Here is a 19,466-nt window from a genome sequence, read left to right on the forward strand (position 1 = left end):
CCAGCTAAAATCTCATAATGGCCACTTGAGAGAGGTTCTGGCCGCCGATAAACAATGAATTGTACCCCAGCAAAAGCCACCGCTTACAGGAGAGGAGGGGAAGAAACTGAGGACAAAAGAGCGGAATCATTAACCCTCTTCCTCATCCAACATCAAAAGAAATTTATGGATATGATCGTAACCTGAATTATTTAAGGATTTAGGCAGCGACATCCTGGTGGCCCTCAATTCAAGCCCCCCTCGAAAGCGAACTGAAGATGAGGGATTCAGCTTTCCCTGTCCTGACAGGTCTGTGTTCATAATATATATTTAAAAAAAAGCAGCTTTCTTTGAGTTGTACAGGGGCAGAGTAGAAACGTTTCAAAGTGAATTCGTGTAATGTGGAGACAAACTGTGGAGATGTGCGTGGGCTGGACACAGCGGAGGAGGAATTATTTTGCCAAGAAAACCACTTTTATGAGGAAGCTGAGCTCAGCCCGCACACGTGTGTGAATACGTGATGCTGAAGAAACTATAATAAAGGCATTCTTTCTTATGTTAATTCACTATTAAAATATCTTCCATTCCACTGACAGCAAACATAATTAAACATTCCGGCTACAAATTAGCATGAAATATACTGTCTTCAAAAATACAACTCCTTACTTCCCAGAGTGTCACTCCAGCTGTGGAACGCTCTTGTCGGGGTTTGGAATTGGCTTTGCATGGAAGTGGGAGAGGTTACAAAACAGATGTGAAATTCCCTTTAATGTGGCTATAGGATATTCAATTAACATGAATCTTTCAAGATGGGTCAGAAAGGAAAATGCATAATTGTTTTAAAATATATTAATGTCATCCAGCTCCAGTAATCAGCTAATTCTTTACAATCATAATATAGAAACTTCTGTTGATAGAGAAAAGAGAGTTTAATCATTCTTTTCACGAAGGGAAGTGAGTTAAAGGACTGATTTCCACCCTCCCGCCCCCATTTATTATTTTAGGGATGATAATTGCTCTCATGACACCTACGAATCTTGCCTACATATACTGTACAATTGTATTCCATACCAGAACTAAGTACTACTTTATCAGGAAAGGCTGAACAGGTCTTTTCTGTAGAAAAGAGAAGACTGAGGGGTGACCTAACAGAGGTCTTTAAAATTACGATGGGGTTTGATAGGGTGGACGTAGAGAAGATGTTTCCACTTGTGGGGGAGACCAAAATTAGGGGCCATAAATATAAGATAGTCAGTAATAATTCCAATATGGAATTCAGGAGAAACTTCTTTACCCAAAGAGCGGTAAGAATGTGGAACTCGCTATCAGACGGAGTAGTTGAGGCGAATAGCATAGATGCATTTAAGGAGAAGCTAGAACGGCACATAAGTGAGAAAGGAATAGAAGGTTATGCTAATAGGGTTAGATGAAGAGGGGTGGGAGGAGGCTCTTATGGAGCATAAACGCCGACATAGACCTGTTGGGCTGAATGGCCTGTTTCTGTGCTGTAAATTCCATGTAATTATGTTGTTCATCCAGTAGGATCTTCAGCAATTTCAGAATATTTTATGGAACTGATCAGGAGGCCATTCACTGATAGGATGTACACCGGCTCTCACCATTTAGAAGTGACTGGCACCTGTGGACAAACATTGGCCCCATAGACCTTTATCATTCACTCTGCTGAATTCCTCTGGACAAAACTTGGTGAGGAACAGTTAGCCCTCTTTAGTCAAAAGCTCTACCCTCGAATTGGAGAATTTTCTTCAGACTAGTCCCTACCTAATAGATTTACGCAATATGAAGAATTGCAGGATATTATTTAGCCACCAACAAAAGATCGGTGTACAATAATAATGGCGTGTGAAATGAAAACTCACAGGAAGTTACAAGACACAGGAGTAATCCAAAAAGAACCACTTAATTAGCAGGGAATGCTGTCATGTTCCATCTTTTTGGGATTCATGGCATCTTGGTTTAGAAAGGATAGGATGGTGCCTTTAATAGATGCTGAGGTACATTTTTGTCCCTAGTGCCTGGGCATAAAGCATCGCCTGGGCACAGCACAGCAAAATAAAATTGGGTGGGGAGAATCGCATGCTTGTAATGGAGTCCATCTGATTTGGAAAGAAGATTGAGTGCTGTGAGCACTTGATCGTTCAGGTGGATTTGCACTGGTTCTGTACTATTTAGAACTGACTTGGACCTGTAGACAAAATTGGCCCTGTAGACTTTTACCACGAGGGAGACTTTTGGGTTGTGCGCCAAACAGGCGAAATATTGACAGTGTGCCTGCTGCACCTAGTTAACACGGCAGTGGGGAGGCCTGAAGCACTTTTAGGTTCATTTGGTGCCAAATGGGCGCTTTGCTGCAGTTCGCTGGTCTATTCAGGAGCAAAATCAACCAGCAACTGCATGCAGTTGACCGGTAGGTAAGGCCTGTTTGGTGTGGGGGGGGCGGCAGATGCACCTCCAGCTCCTCCTGGCTCATCTAAAATTTTACCTTTTGGGTGAGGCCTCCAGTGATCCCTTTAAGGACTGGTGGTTAGCCCTCTCAATGCCTGGAGAAACTGGAACTGCCATCCACTGTGCATTCTTTGCCCATTTCACCATGAATGTTGCAATCCTACAACAAGCGTCGAACCCTGACTTGCATATTTAAACATCCCCTCACCTGTTTTGGGCACCCATTTAAAAGCCTGCCTGAAAGTTCACTTAGGTAGGCAAATGGGTGCACAAAGTCCCCACCAGATTTTCAACTGTCAGTCGCCCGTTTTCAGGCGAGAAATGAGTGGTCAGAAGTTGAAAGTTTCCCCATCATGTTTCCACTAAATGCTAATGTCGGCTACAGTGACTGAGTTCACATTGCAATTAGCAGGGCCGAATTTCTTCCAGTTACATCAGGCAAAATGGCCACCTGTAGCTACCTCCGCGATTTCCTGCTGGAAATAATGTTGGGAGTGGAATATGTCCACCCATTATATGGGCAGGCATATTGCTAAAAGATGAAAATGATGGAAATACAACATACAAACTATTTCCTGACATTTGCTCCATAGCAATACTGGGTGCTAGGAATGCCATGCTATATGGCCGTAGGGGAGATTTAAATTGAACAGGCCACCTTGTCTAGTGCAGCCGATCAGGCTGGGCAAGGTGGGAAAATTGGATACATTTGCTTCTTCTCCCACCTGAGGTGGGCAACCCATTGGTGGCAGAATTGCAGCCCGAACCTGCCAAAATTGTTCAAATAGAAATCAGTCGAGGTGAGGGGCGCATGTATGAGGTGGGCAGAAGTTCTACCCCCATGGTAGCCGACAAAAAAATCTGCCCCAAGCAACGTGCTCCTTATGGAGGACCTGCACTGCTCTTTGTTGCGGCAGTCTGTAACCCACGTGTATATGTTCTGTACTACTGATCATTGCTGGCTTTCGAGGCTGTGCTCAAATTTGCTGCTCAACTACTGCACTGAAAACTGGAGGAACGAATAGACTGATGAAAACATTTGGCTTGGGTACAAGTTACAAGTGAAAGGTAATTGAATTATTTATACACCCCCAATGCATCTACTGTCAAAATGAAAGGCCAGATTTTCAAAAGTTCATTCCCTCATTGCATAGCTGTCGCATTGCAGGAAAAAATGTTTTGGATTTTTTTTTTGCTCCCTCTGCATTTTCAGCAATGGATTTGCAAAATTCAGAATGGTGAGTAATAAATCATAACAACCAATCAGAAACATGAGCAAAGCCATGTTAATGATACAGGTCCTCTATTTCCAAATTAGTTAGGATAAAAGTCAATACAAATCAGGTGTAAACATGTTCCAGGAAGGCAGAAAGAAAACCAACAACATTTTTTTTAACATTCTTCATGACGTGGGCTTCGTTGGCAAGACCGGCATTTATTAGCCATCCCTAGTTGCCCTTGAGAAGGTGGTGGTGGGCCTTCTTCTTGAATCACTGAAGTCTGTATGATGAAGGTACCCCCACAATACTGTTAAGTAAGGAGTTCCATGAATTTGACCCAGTGACAATGAAGGAACAGCAATATATGTCCAAGTTTGGATGGTGTGTGACTTGGATGGGAACTTGGAGGTGATGGTGTTCCCAAGTACCTGCTGCCCTTGTCCTTCTAGGAGGAAGTCACGGGTTTTGGAGGTGCTGCTGAAGAAGCCTTGCCAACATGCTGCAGTGCATCCTGTAGGTAGGACACACTGCAGCCATGGTGTGCCGGTTGTGGAGGGAGTGGATGTTTAAGGTGGTGGATGGAGTGCCGATCATACGGATTGCTTTGTTCTGCATGGTGTTGAGCTTCTTGAGTGTTGTTGCAGCTGCACCCATCCAGGCAAGTGGAGAGTATTCCATCACACTCCTGACTTCTGTCTTGTAGGTGGTGGAGAGGCTTTGAGAGTCAGGAGGTGAGTCGCTCGCCGCAGAATACCGAGCCTCTGGCCTGCTCTAGTAGCCACAACATTTACGTGGCTGGTCCTGATGAGGTTCTGGTCAATGGCAACCCCCAGGATGTTGATGGTGGGGGATACGACAATGGTAATGCCACTGAATGTCAACGGGACATGGTTATGCTCTATTTTGTTGGAGATGGTCATTGCCTGGCACTTGTGTTGTGTGAATGTTACTTGCCACTTATCAGCTCAATCCTGGATGATGTCCAGGTCTTACTGCATGTGGGCATGGATTGCTTCGTTGAGGGATTGCAAATGGAGCTGAATACTGTGCAATCATCAGTGAACAGCCCCACTTCTGACCTTATGATGGAGGGAAGCATTGATGAACCAACTGAAAATAGTTGGGCCTAGAACACTGCCCTGAGGAACTACTTCTTGTGCAACAATGTCCTGGGGCTGAGATGATTGGCCTCTAGCAACCACAATTATCTTCCTTTGTGTCAGGTATGACTCCAGCCACTGAAGCATTTTCCCCATTGACTTAAGTTTTAATAGGGCTTCTTGGTGCCACAATTGTTTGAATATTGCCTTGATGTCATGGGCAGTCACTCTCACCTCATGTCATGTCTCGAATTCGGATCTTGTGTTCATGTTTGGACCAAAACTGTAATGAGGTCTGGAACTGAGTGATCCTGACAGAACCCAAACTGAGCACTGGTATAGGTTATTAGTGAGCAAGTTCCACTCGATAACACTGTTGACGACTTCTTCCATCACTTTGCTGGTGATTAGGAGTAGACTGATAGGGAGGTAATTGGCTGGGTTGGATTTAACCTGCTTTTTATGAACAGAATGTACCTGGGCAATTTTCCACATTGTTGGGTAGATGCCAGTGTTGTAGCTGTACTGGAACAGGTTAGCTAGAGGCCCAGTTAATTTTGGAGCACAGATCTTCGACACTACAGCCGGGTTGTTGTCAGGACTTGTAGCCTTTGCTGTGTCCAGTAAACACAGCCATTTCTTGATGTCAAGTGGAGTGAATTGAATTGGTATCTGTGATAGTTGGGACCTCAGGGGGAGGCAACAGTAATCATATAAGCAAAACAGTTGGTAACAAAGAAATGGCTCAGGAGGATTGAAAGTAATACTTTAAGGACTCAAGAAAAAGGATTGCACTGTGAACACACCATATTGGTGTAGAATAACTCTGCCTTGGAGTAATGGGAATCGGGTCCATGCCCAGATTTCCCTACATAGTGAGTTCTCAATCTTACCATGGTCATCATCGGTAGATGGCGAGTGAGATTGTAAAAACATCAGACAGTGTGTCAAATCAAGCCACACTTGTGTTCCTCCTGGACCACTGCTTGAGGTGCATTGGTACAGGTTTTGACGGAGGTCATCTGCCTGTTTTATCAACTAGGAAGTGGTGCATAGCAGGAATGCAGGATCAGGATGGGGGAGGAGACCTAAAAAGAAATGTCAATAATCTGTGTATTACTGGATAGCAATAGCACTGTCATTTTCTTGAGGAAACATCTTCAGTTCAACTAGGTTGTTTCATTGCAGTCTTCATTCAATTCCTTTTGGTCTATCATCAGGATTGTGGTTCTTGCAATTTCTGATTGTCATGCTAGATTTTCCTGCGTTTTATGTAAAACAAAATTTAAGTTCACCTCAAGAACACAGAATCCCTATTTTTACCATGCGTCAGTCCCCCGGTTCAGAGTTTGTCTATCATTGAATAGGATGTGACTGCCCCCTGCTGTCAGGATCTGTGTATGCTCGAGTCCATTCTGTATGGTTGTTCATATTTGTTGGTGGGAGGATTGTGCAGAGACATAAAAGGCAGTGATAACAAGAGGTTAATGTTTTGAATAATGTTGGTATTAATTATCCCCTTAGAGGATACAGTGTGTTCAATCAACTGATTAAATCCTGCCCTCTGGGCACAGGAATGGGATACATAAAATTGTAAACAAGATTTTGGCTTCATGCTTTCTTGTTATTTTTCTTCCCTTACTGTTCCTTCCCCCAAGTCCATTATCCTCCTCAACCGGGTCGGCAGCCCAAGAAACATATTCCACGCGAGCACTGCTGGGAGCCAGAGCCCTTGTTTCAGCAATCTAGGAAGGGACAGCTCCAGTGTGACTAAAGATCTTGTTATCTTCGGACTGCCATCTGACACTGGTATTCTCTTGAGTCCTGGTGCCGAGCAGCAGTTTAATAACAATGCAAATACCAGTCTAATCCTTGGGTGTCCAAAATATGGCCTGTGGGCCAACTCCAACTGTCAGTCTAGTTATCTGGCCTGTGAAGCTGCAGCCCCTGATGCTGCATTTCCTATTTGAGCATGTTAACTAGATTTGCTCCACTGCTAGGCTTATTTTCTTGAACTTCTATTACAACTGGTACTGCCTACTGGTGTTACCTGTCCTGCCATTACTTGTACCTTCTATCACTAGCATTGCTTTTCCTGTCACCACTAGCACTGCCTCTACTACCAATTTGTAAGAGTGAGGGGACAAATTCATCTAATCTCTAATCTTATTTGAAGTTTATTAGTTCTGTACTCAACAATCTACCTACTTCTACAGGATTCCTGACTTAGCATTTCTAAATAGTTAATTTCAGTAGATTTATGAGCACAATTTACTAAATTCACACTGACTGCTCATTTTGGCTTTGGGGCTCATTTGATGAACATTCATGACATCCCATAAAATGTTGTTGATCGCTTTCTCCAATAGAGATGCTAGGATAACTGGCTCATAATTCTTGGAATCATGTCTCACTCCTTTTTGATTATCAGGATAACTACAACAATGATGCCTTGCTTTTATTTAGTACCTTTGAAATACAAAACATCCCGAGGCACTTTACAGAGAAAGAAGAGGAATGGAGGACAAGTCATGTGAGCTAGGTTAGCAGAGCTGACGGAAGACTGGGTTGAAAAGATGGGTTATGAGGAGGGTTTTAGAAGACCAAGAACTAGAGAGGCAGCAAGTTTTAAAAAGTAGGGATTGAAATCTCACCAATGGTGGGGCAGAGGGAGGGGGGATGCACAGAAAATTAGAGGGCTGAAGTATGCAGGAGGGGATGTGAGGCTGGAGGAGGTTGCAGAGGTCGGGAGGAGCAAAGCTGTGGGGCAACTTGAAGACGAGGACAAAGATTTTAAATTGGATGTATTGAGCCACAAAATGCCAGTCACTGGGGATGGGGTGATTGGCACGTCGGATTTAGTGCGGGACTGCGCGTAATCGAGTCTGCATGTGACAAAAGCACGGATAAGGGTTTCAGCATTGGGAGGCTGAGGTGGGCTGGAGATTTGCATGGTCTTGGTGATGGAGATGATGACGATTATGAAGCTCAGGTCAGGATCGAAAATTATGCCAAAGTTGCACATAGTTTTGTTCAGTCTAAATAACTGGCCAGGGAGGGAGATGGTATCACTGACAAGGGAGCAGAGATAGTAGGATAACATTCACTATCCTCCAATCCTTAGATGCAGCCCATGTTTATGGCATTCTTTAGATCACTAACAAGAGCCTCACCTATTTTCTCTTTATTTCCCTGAAGATTCCAGGCTGTAATCTAGCACCATGCAGAAATTAATTCCTTAAATTCTATAATAATGTTTATTCCACTGATCTCTACATTTGTTATTAGTTGCTGAGCCAAAATGACTGAAGCTGATATATGCCATTGTCAGTAAATAATGTTGTGAAGAATCATTGCATATTTCTCTCACTTCCTTATAGGGCTCCCCTTTCAGCTTAGCTGATTAAGGCAGTGTGTAGCTGACCCATAAAGACCAGGGCCTAGAATTTGGATCTCGCCGTGCCCGTTTTACAGGCATAAAATGGGCGCCTATGTGTCCAATATGGCAGGTGATGTGCGCACGCTCATGCCAGATCAGAGGTCGTGATGTACAGTGTCCTTGCTTACTATCTACCCAGTTTTAATGAATCCCTTGCTGATAATGAACAGTTTGAAATATCTTGGTTTAAATCGGTGTAGCTATATGGTACTACCACTCATTTGGAACAAACAGATTATTCACCAATAATCTTAAATGCAAGTGGTTTTACCATGAATTCAGAACATTTAACTCTGGACTGGAGTATCTATAGTCAACCACCATTATGCACTGCTCCTCTTTCCTGCTGGAGGACTCCTGACCTGTATGCATTCCATCACATCCTATTTCCCAGATGAAAGTTTTGGAAAGTTAATGAGTAGACAATCAACTGTACCTCCACATCCTGCTCTGGCTGTTCATTCTCTTGCGTAGTAGGTGAGGTGGGGAAAGAGTTTTCCAGTGTTACACACAAACATAACTTGATGTTCTGTAAAAGAACTCTTATTAATACAGACACCTGGATCATTTAGAAGGTTCTCTTCAAGCTTTGCAGATCTCATGTCAGGATTTATATTTTACACCCTTTCAGTTCTCTCCCAAACACTAGGCTGATGAGGATAAAACTTGCCAAATCAGGAGTTTTCAGTGTGGTAAATAGCTTATCACGGACTATCACTATTCAAAGTAGAGCAGGGGAGTTCTCCCCTTGTCCTGGCGAACATGTGTCCCATAGCTAACACTGCTATAATAGATTATCTGGTCATTCACCTCAATGCTGCTTGTGGGCCTTTGCTGTGAGCAAATTGACGTCCAGAGGTCATGAAAGGAGCTATATAAATGCAAGTTCTTTCTTTCCATTCTTTATACAGTACACCCCTTCCTTCACTATTGATATTCTTTGTGTATATTCAGATCTTCAAAAGGAAAAGGGAAAACATTTAAAAATGGGACTGGTTAAAGTTTATATAGAGTAGAAGTTAAGAACAGTCAACCCCACAATAAACACTTACCATAGCAAGGTGGTGTTCATTATATGCAGGGTTAATTATATTAGTGGGTGTTATAGTGAGGCACTATGTGTTATATTAGATGTGGTATTTCACTGAAGGGAGCAGTGAAAAATTGTGTTATATCAGAGGGTATACTGCAGCAGTATTATTGTAAGGAGCTTGTGTGTTATATCAGAGGGTGTGGTTTATCAGAGAATTATAATAAGTTATGGTAGCTGCTAACAATGGATTGTGACTGCTTTTGTAAAATTGAATGGCAGAAAGATGCATTTTAGGAGTTAATGCATACCCCTGGAATGAGTTCTCCTGAGTGGAATTTGGGGAATGTTGTAGGAAACGCACCGGCAGCATTGTTGGCACATTTGCCAGTTCCATTTCTCTAATGATTCTGTTTGGAGCAGGTTCATTTCCAGGCTACTGCTGTTTCTGTTGCTATAATTATCAGCAGCTGACCTTGAAACCAGCTAACAAAAACACTTCTTCCAAGCGAAACCTAGCCATTTTGTTCCTTCCTACCTGATTAATTGAGTGCCTGACAGCAGACCCTTCTGTCACATGGCTGATCATAAACCGAACTGTGATGAATGGGCTGACAGGCCCGGACTTCTGCGTGATTTATCCCAGCAGCTCTGCCTGTTGTTGTTTCCTCACACACCTCACGTACCTTTCCATTCTGCACAGAAAAGGAGATTGAGGAGGAGATGGGTTTTTAGCATTGAAACTAGACCTGTTTCATCATAGGAACTTACATCAAATTTAAATAAAAGGATGTATATCAAGTGTGCTATTAAAGCAATGATTGTGCTGAAGAAACAGATGTATTAGAATTATTGAGCCTAAAACAATAATGCCTAATTAGTTTTCATAAAATAGCAGTATGACATTAGTGCCAAAGTCAATAAGCAAATTGATACAGCAATGAACAGAATCTTGAGACTTGCCAAGCAAATACAGCAAAGCCATGCTGTAACCTGCAGCTTGTCAGTCAACAAACAGGAGGAAACAACAAATGAGATCAAAATAAATGCAGACCTTGAAACTTGAGGAATATTTTATGAAGGTGACGACTCAGATGTTTAAGGCCCTAGAAGTATTTGGTACTCAGGAGTAATCTGAGCCATAACTGAGACTCTGACACAAGGAATTGTGATGGTCTAGACTCACTGCAAGACTCCCTGCATTCCCTATTGATGTTTCCCACCACGATTTCATGGTGAATCAACACTCCTTTAAGAGAATTTGTGCTCTTTGGACATGCAGAACAATTTGTTCTTTTCATACAAGAAGCATGCACAAATTAATTATATTTTAACAACAATGAAACCATCATCCTCAGGCTCCTTAACTTTGTCACCCCTTTCTGCCAGTCTGGGCTCTTTTGTATAGAAGACTCATGATAAGTACACTGGGATGTGATTCAAATCTTTGAATTTAACCCACCTGAGAACTCATTAATGATGAAATTATGAGCGAGTTATGGCCAGCAACAGCAATAGGATATAAATCATAGGGTCGATTTTAATCCAAAGCAGATTTTGGGCGGATGGAGGGGAGGGAAGTATGAAACCCAACCGCTCGTCTAAATTTCAGGCCCAGGGTATTTTAACTCCTGGGCCTCATTCACATCTGACTGGTGGGCTTCCTGTCCAACTGTGTTGGGAACGAGAAGCATGCCCATTTTCTGGACCGAATTTCCAGCGGGTATCCAGAGCCCTGTTTAAAGTGGGAAAACACCTCTTAAAGGGAGACTGCATTCCCTTCTGGCAGATTGCTCTGTGAGATTGCTGCAAGAAGTTTTTCTCCAGAAATGAGTCTGAAGTAAGCACCCAGGTTCTATGAGGCCTTCCTGGAGGAACTGTTGGAAGAGTTGAGGGCAAGGAGGGACATACTCTTTCCCAAGAGTGACAGGAAGATTGGAAAGATTGACATATGCCAGGCCTGGAAAGAGGTGGCAGAGATTGTCAGCTCCAGGAGTATCTTCTGGGTTCAACATTTCAAAGATCTGACAAGAGCATCAAGGGTGAGTATAGCTCTCAATTTCTCCATCTCTCTCAATAACAGTCCTCCCCTCACCAGCACTCTGAACAATTCCCTCCCCTGCATTGCATCCTTCACCACCCATCACAAGGGGACACTATGCAAACACACACCCATCTCTTGCTTGTTGCCCTCACAGCAGCCACTAACAGCATACTGTTCTCACATAGTAGCAATTACAGAACAAGGAATTCCTCTGTTAATTCCTTCCTCACTTCACACTTCAGCCACTTGCTTTCCATTCAACACCTCCCCATCCTGCTTGCACTTGCTTCTTCTCCCTCTCAGCATATCTACAACAAGCAGAAGTTCCATACACCTGCACTCTCCTTTTCAGTAGACACTCACTAACTCTCGCCCTCTCTTTCTGCAGGATAAAACGATGCAGAGCACAAGAGAGAGGAATCAGACTGGGGCAGGAATACCCAGCATCATGGTCCTCTCCGAACTGGAGCAGCAAGCTCTCAAGATCAGTAGCCTCACAAGAGCTGTCCAAATTTGGGATTTCGAGGCTTGCAGCTGATTTGAACAGGGTCTCTGACTATTATTTGTATTTTATAAAAATGCACACTGAACCAGCTTGACAACATCAAGCTGCATTGTGAAGCTGGTCATCTGCTACTGTGCAGCCTGTCAGTGCCAGGCTAATTACTTTCTCTTTCCTCTAGGTCCTTCTCAGCAGCAAGAGCCTCCAGAAGAATACACCTCGAAGGGGGACAATCATTCTGAGCAGGCATCATCATGCGCTCCATCCTCCAAAGTACCAGCACAGAGATTGACACCCTGGGGGGTTAGACAGTGAGTTTCAGCACATGGTAAGGCGCCCAACACAAATGAGCCAAAGCAGAGAGCGGTGGTAGGGACGGCCCATGAGATGGCTTGCTGGAGGGCAAGGTTCTCTCCCAGCTCTGCTGAGGAGGACAGAGATGCAGACTTCAGGGGCCCAGCAATGAAAAGAAAACTGATTGCCATACACAAGCAGTTACATGAGGCATTGGAAGGCCGACCAACGAGCTTCAGTACTATGGCTGAAAGTATGGAGGAGTTCGCTTGCAGCTTGTGTAGTGTCATCTCACATGGCATCACCACTCTGCAGTCTACATTGGAGAGTGTGGCCGCCTCCAGGGACCCTACAGCCAGGCCCTCACAACAGATGTCTATGTTACCAACCTTTGCAGCTTTGGTGGAAGCTCCAACAGCTGCCATCCAGACTCTGGGCTCTACCCAGAGACTGGTGGACCGAATAGATAGGGGTTTTCAAGGCATCACACACCTCTTGCAGTCTGCTGCAGATCAGTGGTACTGCTGAGCCGCAGCCGCATGGGAGTGTCAGTGGCGCGATGGGAGCGGTACGTGTTGCCCTCTCTCAGGAGGTCACCATGTCTGCTCCCTCGTAACCCCCTCAACCAATAATCGCCATGATGCCAGAAAGCCTGCTGAGTCAGACTGCCCCGGCAGCAGCCGAAGTGTTACTGTCTACAGCCGGGCCCTCGCGGGTTTGAGCTCCCAGAATTCGCCAATCGCGAGCATCTCAACGGTCCTAACATGAGCAACAGCAACTTCCCGCCAGCATCACTTGAGCCACTGGGGGAGCACCTCGTAGGGGCAATGGAGTTAGTAAACTTTCTTTTAAGAAAGGAACTATGCGTTGACACTTGGGTGAGAGATGAATTCGAGACAGTTATTGTGTTTGGCATTAAATGAATCACCTTTACCACATTTGTCACTTTGGTCTGCAGTGTCTTTTCATAGCATCTTCGGAGTCCGCATTGTCTGTATGTCAATTGTATAAAGGTTGGCTGAATGGTGATGTGTTAGTGGGCCCTGGTGACCTGCTTGATGCAGCTATGCACTGCAGACTTGGGAGACGTGGGCGATGTCCCCTGTAAAAGCCTGGAATGAGCCTGAGGCAAAAACATTAAGGGCAGCGGTGACTTGACAGCTACTGGCAAAGCTTGGCCACCTGGGCCAGCAGGCAGCAGGTCCTGTTGCAGGAGGCTGCATATATCAGCAACAGCCTGCCTGGTGAAGCACGGCCGCCTGATGCAGTGCTCCTCAGTCATATCGAAGAAAGTGAGTCTTCTCCTCCTCCTCCTTTAAGGTTTTCATAGACTGTTACTGCATAGGTTTTTGGGTGGAAGGGCTACTTGATTTTACTTAATTATGCAATACGTAATCTAATGGCAGGATCCACACAGAGCAATGCAGCACTATGTAGAATATTAATAACTTAGAACCATTTAAGCTGTATCATTCTTGCCACATTTTAGTTATTCTATTTTATTGCAATAACATGCTAACGGAATGTTTGGTGTGCAATTCTGACAGGCTTACTGATTGTTTTTAATAATCACTTGATTAATGTAAAAGTGTGGTGTCAGTAAAGTGCTCCGCATTCATTATATTAGACTAAATGCAGGATGTCTGATTCAAAAGCAGTAGAGTGCTTATTTTGTTTATTTTTTTGAGTGAATTTTGTGCTTATTGGGATGAACATCAGTGCAATGATTTAAACATTTTTGTGATTTGCAGCAGTGTCAGCACCAGGCACTTGGGAAGGCAATTTTAGATTGTATTCTGTGCAATTATTATTGTTTTAGAAGTATGAAGCTTATATAGTTTAAATGCAATTTTACTAGACTGACATACAATTACCATCGCCGAATCCCCCACCATCGACATCCTGGGGGTCACCATTGACCAGAAACTTAACTGGACCAGCCATATAAATACTGTGGCTACAAGAGCAGGTCAGAGGCTGGGTATTCTGCGGCGAGTGACTCACCTCCTGACTCCCCAAAGCCTTTCCACCATCTACAAGGCACAAGTCAGGAGTGTGATGGAATACTCTCCACTTGCCTGGATGAGTTCAGCTCCAACACTCAAGAAGCTCGACACCATCCAGGACAAAGCAGCCCACTTGATTGGCACCCCATCCACCACCCTAAACATTCACTCCCTTCACCACCGGCGCACAGTGGCTGCAGTGTGTACCATCCACAGGATGCACTGCAGCAACTCGCCAAGGCTTCTTCGACAGCACCTCCCAAACCCGCGACCTCTACCACCTAGAAGGACAAAAGCAGCAGGCACATGGGAACAACACCACCTGCACGTTCCCCTCCAAGTCACACACCATCCCGACTTGGAAATATATCGCCGTTCCTTCGTCGTCGCTGGGTCAAAATCCTGGAACTCCCTTCCTAACAGCACTGTGGGAGAACCTTTACCACACGGACTGCAGCGGTTCAAGAAGGCGGCTCACCACCACCATCTCAAGGGCAATTAGGGATGGACAATAAATGCTGGCCTCGCCAGCAACGCCCACATCCCGTGAACGAATATAAAAAAAAAATGTTACTGACCAGCAAATAACTGAGAGTTAATGCCCATCAACAAATTTAGAATGAATTCATGTGACTCTGCATGTGATTATGTAATTGTCAAGAAAACTCGTGCACTTTCTCCTTGGCAGAACCATGTTGAGTTCTACAGCACTGGTCTCAGTACATCTGAATATTGAAAACCATTCAATTCCACTTGGGTAATGATCTCATTTGACAATGGCTGGTTATTAATCACACTTAACTATAGTTGGTTGTTAATCTCACTTGAACAGTGCTGGTATGTTTATTCCCCTCACTCCTTCTAATCGTTCCACTTATTGACATTGTAGGTGTGTGCGGATCACTGACACTGGACTTGGCTATCTCTCCACAATGTCTTCCCTGCGCAGTCTGTACCTGAGATGGTGTTGCCAGGTGAGTATTGTAATATTCACACATTCAGGTAAAGGTACTCAAGTATTTCCAAGACACACTGATAACTAAAAAAAAAGCCATGAAAACATTTGAGTCAATCTGCCTGCCATAGTAACACTGAATATCGTCAGAATTAATATAGAAGCATCATGCTTGGTGCTATCATGAATACATAGTGTTCACAGTGACAGATTCATACAAATATATAGTGTGGTGGTGTTGGCAGTGTGCCCAGTGTTAGCATTAGCATAGATACAGTGTATAAGATAACAGTATTAATACAGATACAACATTGAGAGTGGCAGTATTAATACAGATAATTTCCAAGTTGGTAGATTTAATATTAAGCAAAATGCTCAATGACAGAATCAATACAGGCACAGGATTTTCAGTAAATTAATATGTACTTAGTACATTTGCCTTGTAAACAGTGATGAGGAAAGGCAGGTAGTGCAGGTAATGAAAAAAAGGAGTTGTAGAACTGTTGTTCAGTGAGTAAAGGCCATTTCCAAACATGTGGATTTAGATAAAGATCTAAGAACTCTTTCCAAAAAAACTATTTATTGCAAACTTGCAGGAGAGTTGATGAATTGAACACCTTACTTTACTGTCAGCAGTCATGATGCTATAGCGCCAGTCGGGATCTATGAAATACCAATACTTCTTGTTGTCTGTTTCCTTGCTGAAAGCAATGCAATAGGTCACGGAACAAAGGAACATAGGAACAGGAGTAAGCTAGTCAATCCTTCAAGGCTGTTCTGCCATCCATTTAGATCATGGTTGATTTGTATCTTAACTCCATCTGCCCGGATTGGTTCCGCAACCCTTAATACCCTTGCCTAACAAAAATCTATCAATCTCAGTTTTGTAATTTTCAATTGATCTAGAATCAACAGCTTTTGGGGGGAGACAGTTACAGATTTCAACTACCCTAAACGAGCTTATTGACATTGCCTGTGCCTTAAGAACATAGGAACCTAGGAATAGGAGTAGGCCATTCAGCCCCTCGAGCCTGTTCCGCCATTCAATGAGATCATGGCTGATCTGTGACCTAACTCCATTTACCGCCTTAGCCCCATATCCCTTAATACCTTTGGTTAACAAAAATCTATCAATCTCAGATTAAAAATGAACAATTGGGCTAGCATCAACCGCCGTTTGCGGAAGAGAGTTCCAAACTTCCACTACCCTTTGTGTGTAGAAGTGTTTTCTAACATCACTCCTGAAAGTCCTGGCTCCAATTTTTAGACTATGTCCCCTAGTCCTAGACTCCCCAACCAACGGAAATAGTTTCTCTCTATCTACCTTAATATCTTGAAAACTTCAATCAACTCACCCCTTAATCTTCTAAATTCCCAGGAATACAACCCTTGTTTGTGTAATCTTGCCTCATACTTTAACCTTTGAAGTCCAGGTATCATTCTAGTAACTCTACGCTGCTCTCCCTCCAAGGCCAAATATTCTTCCTAAGATGCAGTGCCCAGAACTGAACACAGTTCTCCAGGTGTGGTCTAACCGGGTCTTTGCATAGCTGTAGCATAACTTCTACCCCCTTGTATTCTAGTCCTCCAGCCTTCCTCGAGTTACCACACACTCACCCCATACCAACAGAAGCTAATGCAATTCATATCTATGAAATATCGTCTGGGTGAATAACTTATTCATATTTTCCTATCCACAGGTACAAGATTTTGGTTTACAGCATCTCTTTGGAATGAGGAGTTTACGATTACTTTCATTAGCAGGTGACTAATTTCAGTTTTTTTAAACATTCCAGTATCTGTTGATTTAATATGTGGAAGGGACTTCTCCCAACTTCTATTCATATGACCTATTTCATATTAAAAAAATGCAAGAATACTTGAACTCTCCACTTGAGGGATATCAGTGCTGGACAATGAACACTGACAGGTCACATCTAGTATGTGTTTGATGCAGAGCACACCTCCCTCTACTTGTGCAATGTAACTCCACCTTAGAAAAGCATGGCTTACTGCACAGGTCTGATATTTATGGGATCGATTTTCCCGGGAGGTGGGATCATTGTGGGGGCAGTCTCAGGTGGGCAGCAGACCCAACATTGTCGCCAGGGTGAGGCCCTGACTTATCGGGCTGTTCGCCTGATCACAACGGCAGTAGGCCATCCCGTCTGCCTGGCTTGCGTAATTTCTGGAGGAAGCCCCGGACCATCATATTTAAAGGGCGACTGCACCTCTTAGGGAGGTTGCATTCATTTACTTTCAAGACTTTGACGGCTTCAAATTGTGAATTTGCTGGCGCTTTCAGATAGCAGGCATGGAGGGGGAAAGATAGCCCTCAGATTTTCTGACGCCTCCGGGAAGGTGTTATTGTCCGAGGTGAGACAGGAGGGATGTACTTATCCCACACCAAAGGAAGAAGGTGCCCGACAATTTGGCGAAGAAAGCATGGCTCGAAGTCGCAGATCAGGTCCGCAGCAGGGACATCAACCCAAGGACCTAGATACAGTGCAGCAAGAGATTTAATGACCTCACAAATACAGCTAAGGTGGGTACAGTCACTCCTTTTCACATCTCTTGCATTGTACCTGGTCACAATCCCTCTCCTTTCTCCTCCAGCATTCAGAGCTGTAACCACTCCTGCATCCCATCCCTCACGACCAATCACAAGGCACCTCCTTTCATTCTCACCCCTAATATAAACTCACCTGCTGCTTGCTGCCTTCACTGCTTCCATGAACGGCATGTTCTTCTCACCTGCTCTCAATTGCACAACCCACAACTCCGCTCATGACTCCTTCCTCAATTCGCACTCAAGCGAACAGTTACTTCCCACTCCAAACCTCCCCATTCTCCTAGCATCCGGCTTCCTTTCCCTCTCAGCTTATGCACTACATGCAGAAGCCCCACACATGTGCACTTGCCTTCTCGGTATCTATTCGTAACTCTCTCCCTCTTTTTCTGCAGGAGAAGGCAGCGCACAACAGAAGGGAGAGAGATATGACAGGTGGAGGAACACCAGTCATCATAGCTCTCAGCTAGATGGAGCAGGAGCCAATAAAAATATGTGACACAGCAAGGGCTGGTGACTTCTTTGAGCAGGATGACTGCTTATCACTTGAACCTTTTCATGAACCGCAAGCAATTGCACCTTCAGACAACTTTAAAACAGTGTGGTCAAACTTATGCGAATGTCCTTCCTCTCAATGCCATCCAAACTCTTGCCTCTCTCTTCTTTCCTCTAGATCCCTTTCAGCAGCAAGAACCTGATCAGCAACCTGCTGAAGATGACACCTCAGAGGAGAACATCCCTCCTGAGGAATCACAGTCATTCACTACATGTTCAAGAAGGCGGCTCATCACCACCTTCTCAAGGGCAATTAGGGGTGGGCAATAAATGCTGGCCTTGCCAGCGACGCCCACATCCCATGAATGAATAAAAAAAAACATCCTTCCCAGGCACCAGCACAGAGATTGGCACCCCTGAGCGGGCGGCACAGATAATGTGTTAGAGGGGAAATGCACAGCACAAGTAAGCAGGAACAGCTACTGAATTGGGTCGTGATCCAGGTACAGAGCATGCTTCACGCACCTAAAGAGGCCGGTGGTAGGACCACGTGAAATGGTCCGCTGCCCTCATTTGTTGATTATCGGCGAGCTGCGAGCGCCAATCGTAGCTCCAGAGGCAGCTGGTTGGTCATAGGTAGTGGTGGCTGGCAGCAACCAGTGAAGTTAATGTGTAACTGGAGAAGCATTTCTGCTCCTCCCGTATCCAAAATAAGGTAAGTAAATAAATTAAAACTTATCTTTCAGGATGCAGCTTCCCACGTTCCGTTTTAGGACCATTGGTTTGCCTGAGAATACTGATCGCAGTGTCCATGGCGCAGGCTGCGGTCAGTCACTAATGATTTTGTAAATGTAATATGCAAAGGGCCTAACCCCTGTTTCAGGCACGGGACGTAGACTCACATACAGGAGCCTTTACCAATATGGCGGGCGGTGCATTTATGGCATGGAATTTGCACGCGCATGCCACCCACCATATTGGATGCATAGGTGCCCATTTTATAGGCATTTTATGCCTATAAAATGGGCACAGCGCCAACGAATTTCTGTGCCTTGCTGTCTAGGCTCACACGTGAAGAATGGCCAATTAGTGAACTACCAGAGGACTGCAGAATTGTAGCCCATTATGAGTCACTGCCTTCAGAAGAGGTGGCCATAAAAAGAGAAAAATAGAAATAAAATGGAATAATTAATGTATGTAAATAGGTTACTTAATGAGGCCATTTAAATCTAGAATACATAACTCGCAAGCAACAGATTGTGAGTGGATTATGTTGTCCTCATTTTCGGGATTAACAGTTCCATCTCCAGCTGCAAACCTGTCAAGTATTTCCCAGGTGAGTGGCGTGTTTGGTATTTTTTTTAAAG

The 19,466-nt window shown here is 44.2% G+C and overlaps 1 protein-coding gene across 1 annotated transcript in view; it reads left to right on the plus strand.

Annotated features, from left to right (window-relative positions):
* Window positions 1-19,466, plus strand: part of fbxl16 (F-box and leucine-rich repeat protein 16) — a 108,512-nt gene that overhangs the window by 85,443 nt on the left and 3,603 nt on the right. Inside the window, exons 4-5 of the mRNA XM_068003741.1 lie at window positions 14,970-15,054; window positions 16,736-16,799. Of these exons, the coding sequence (XP_067859842.1) occupies window positions 14,970-15,054; window positions 16,736-16,799 (149 nt within the window). The remainder of the gene's footprint in view (window positions 1-14,969; window positions 15,055-16,735; window positions 16,800-19,466) is intronic.

Source organism: Heptranchias perlo, chromosome 22, assembly GCF_035084215.1.
Source record: "Heptranchias perlo isolate sHepPer1 chromosome 22, sHepPer1.hap1, whole genome shotgun sequence".
In the NCBI taxonomy this organism is placed as follows: Eukaryota; Metazoa; Chordata; class Chondrichthyes; order Hexanchiformes; family Hexanchidae; genus Heptranchias; species Heptranchias perlo.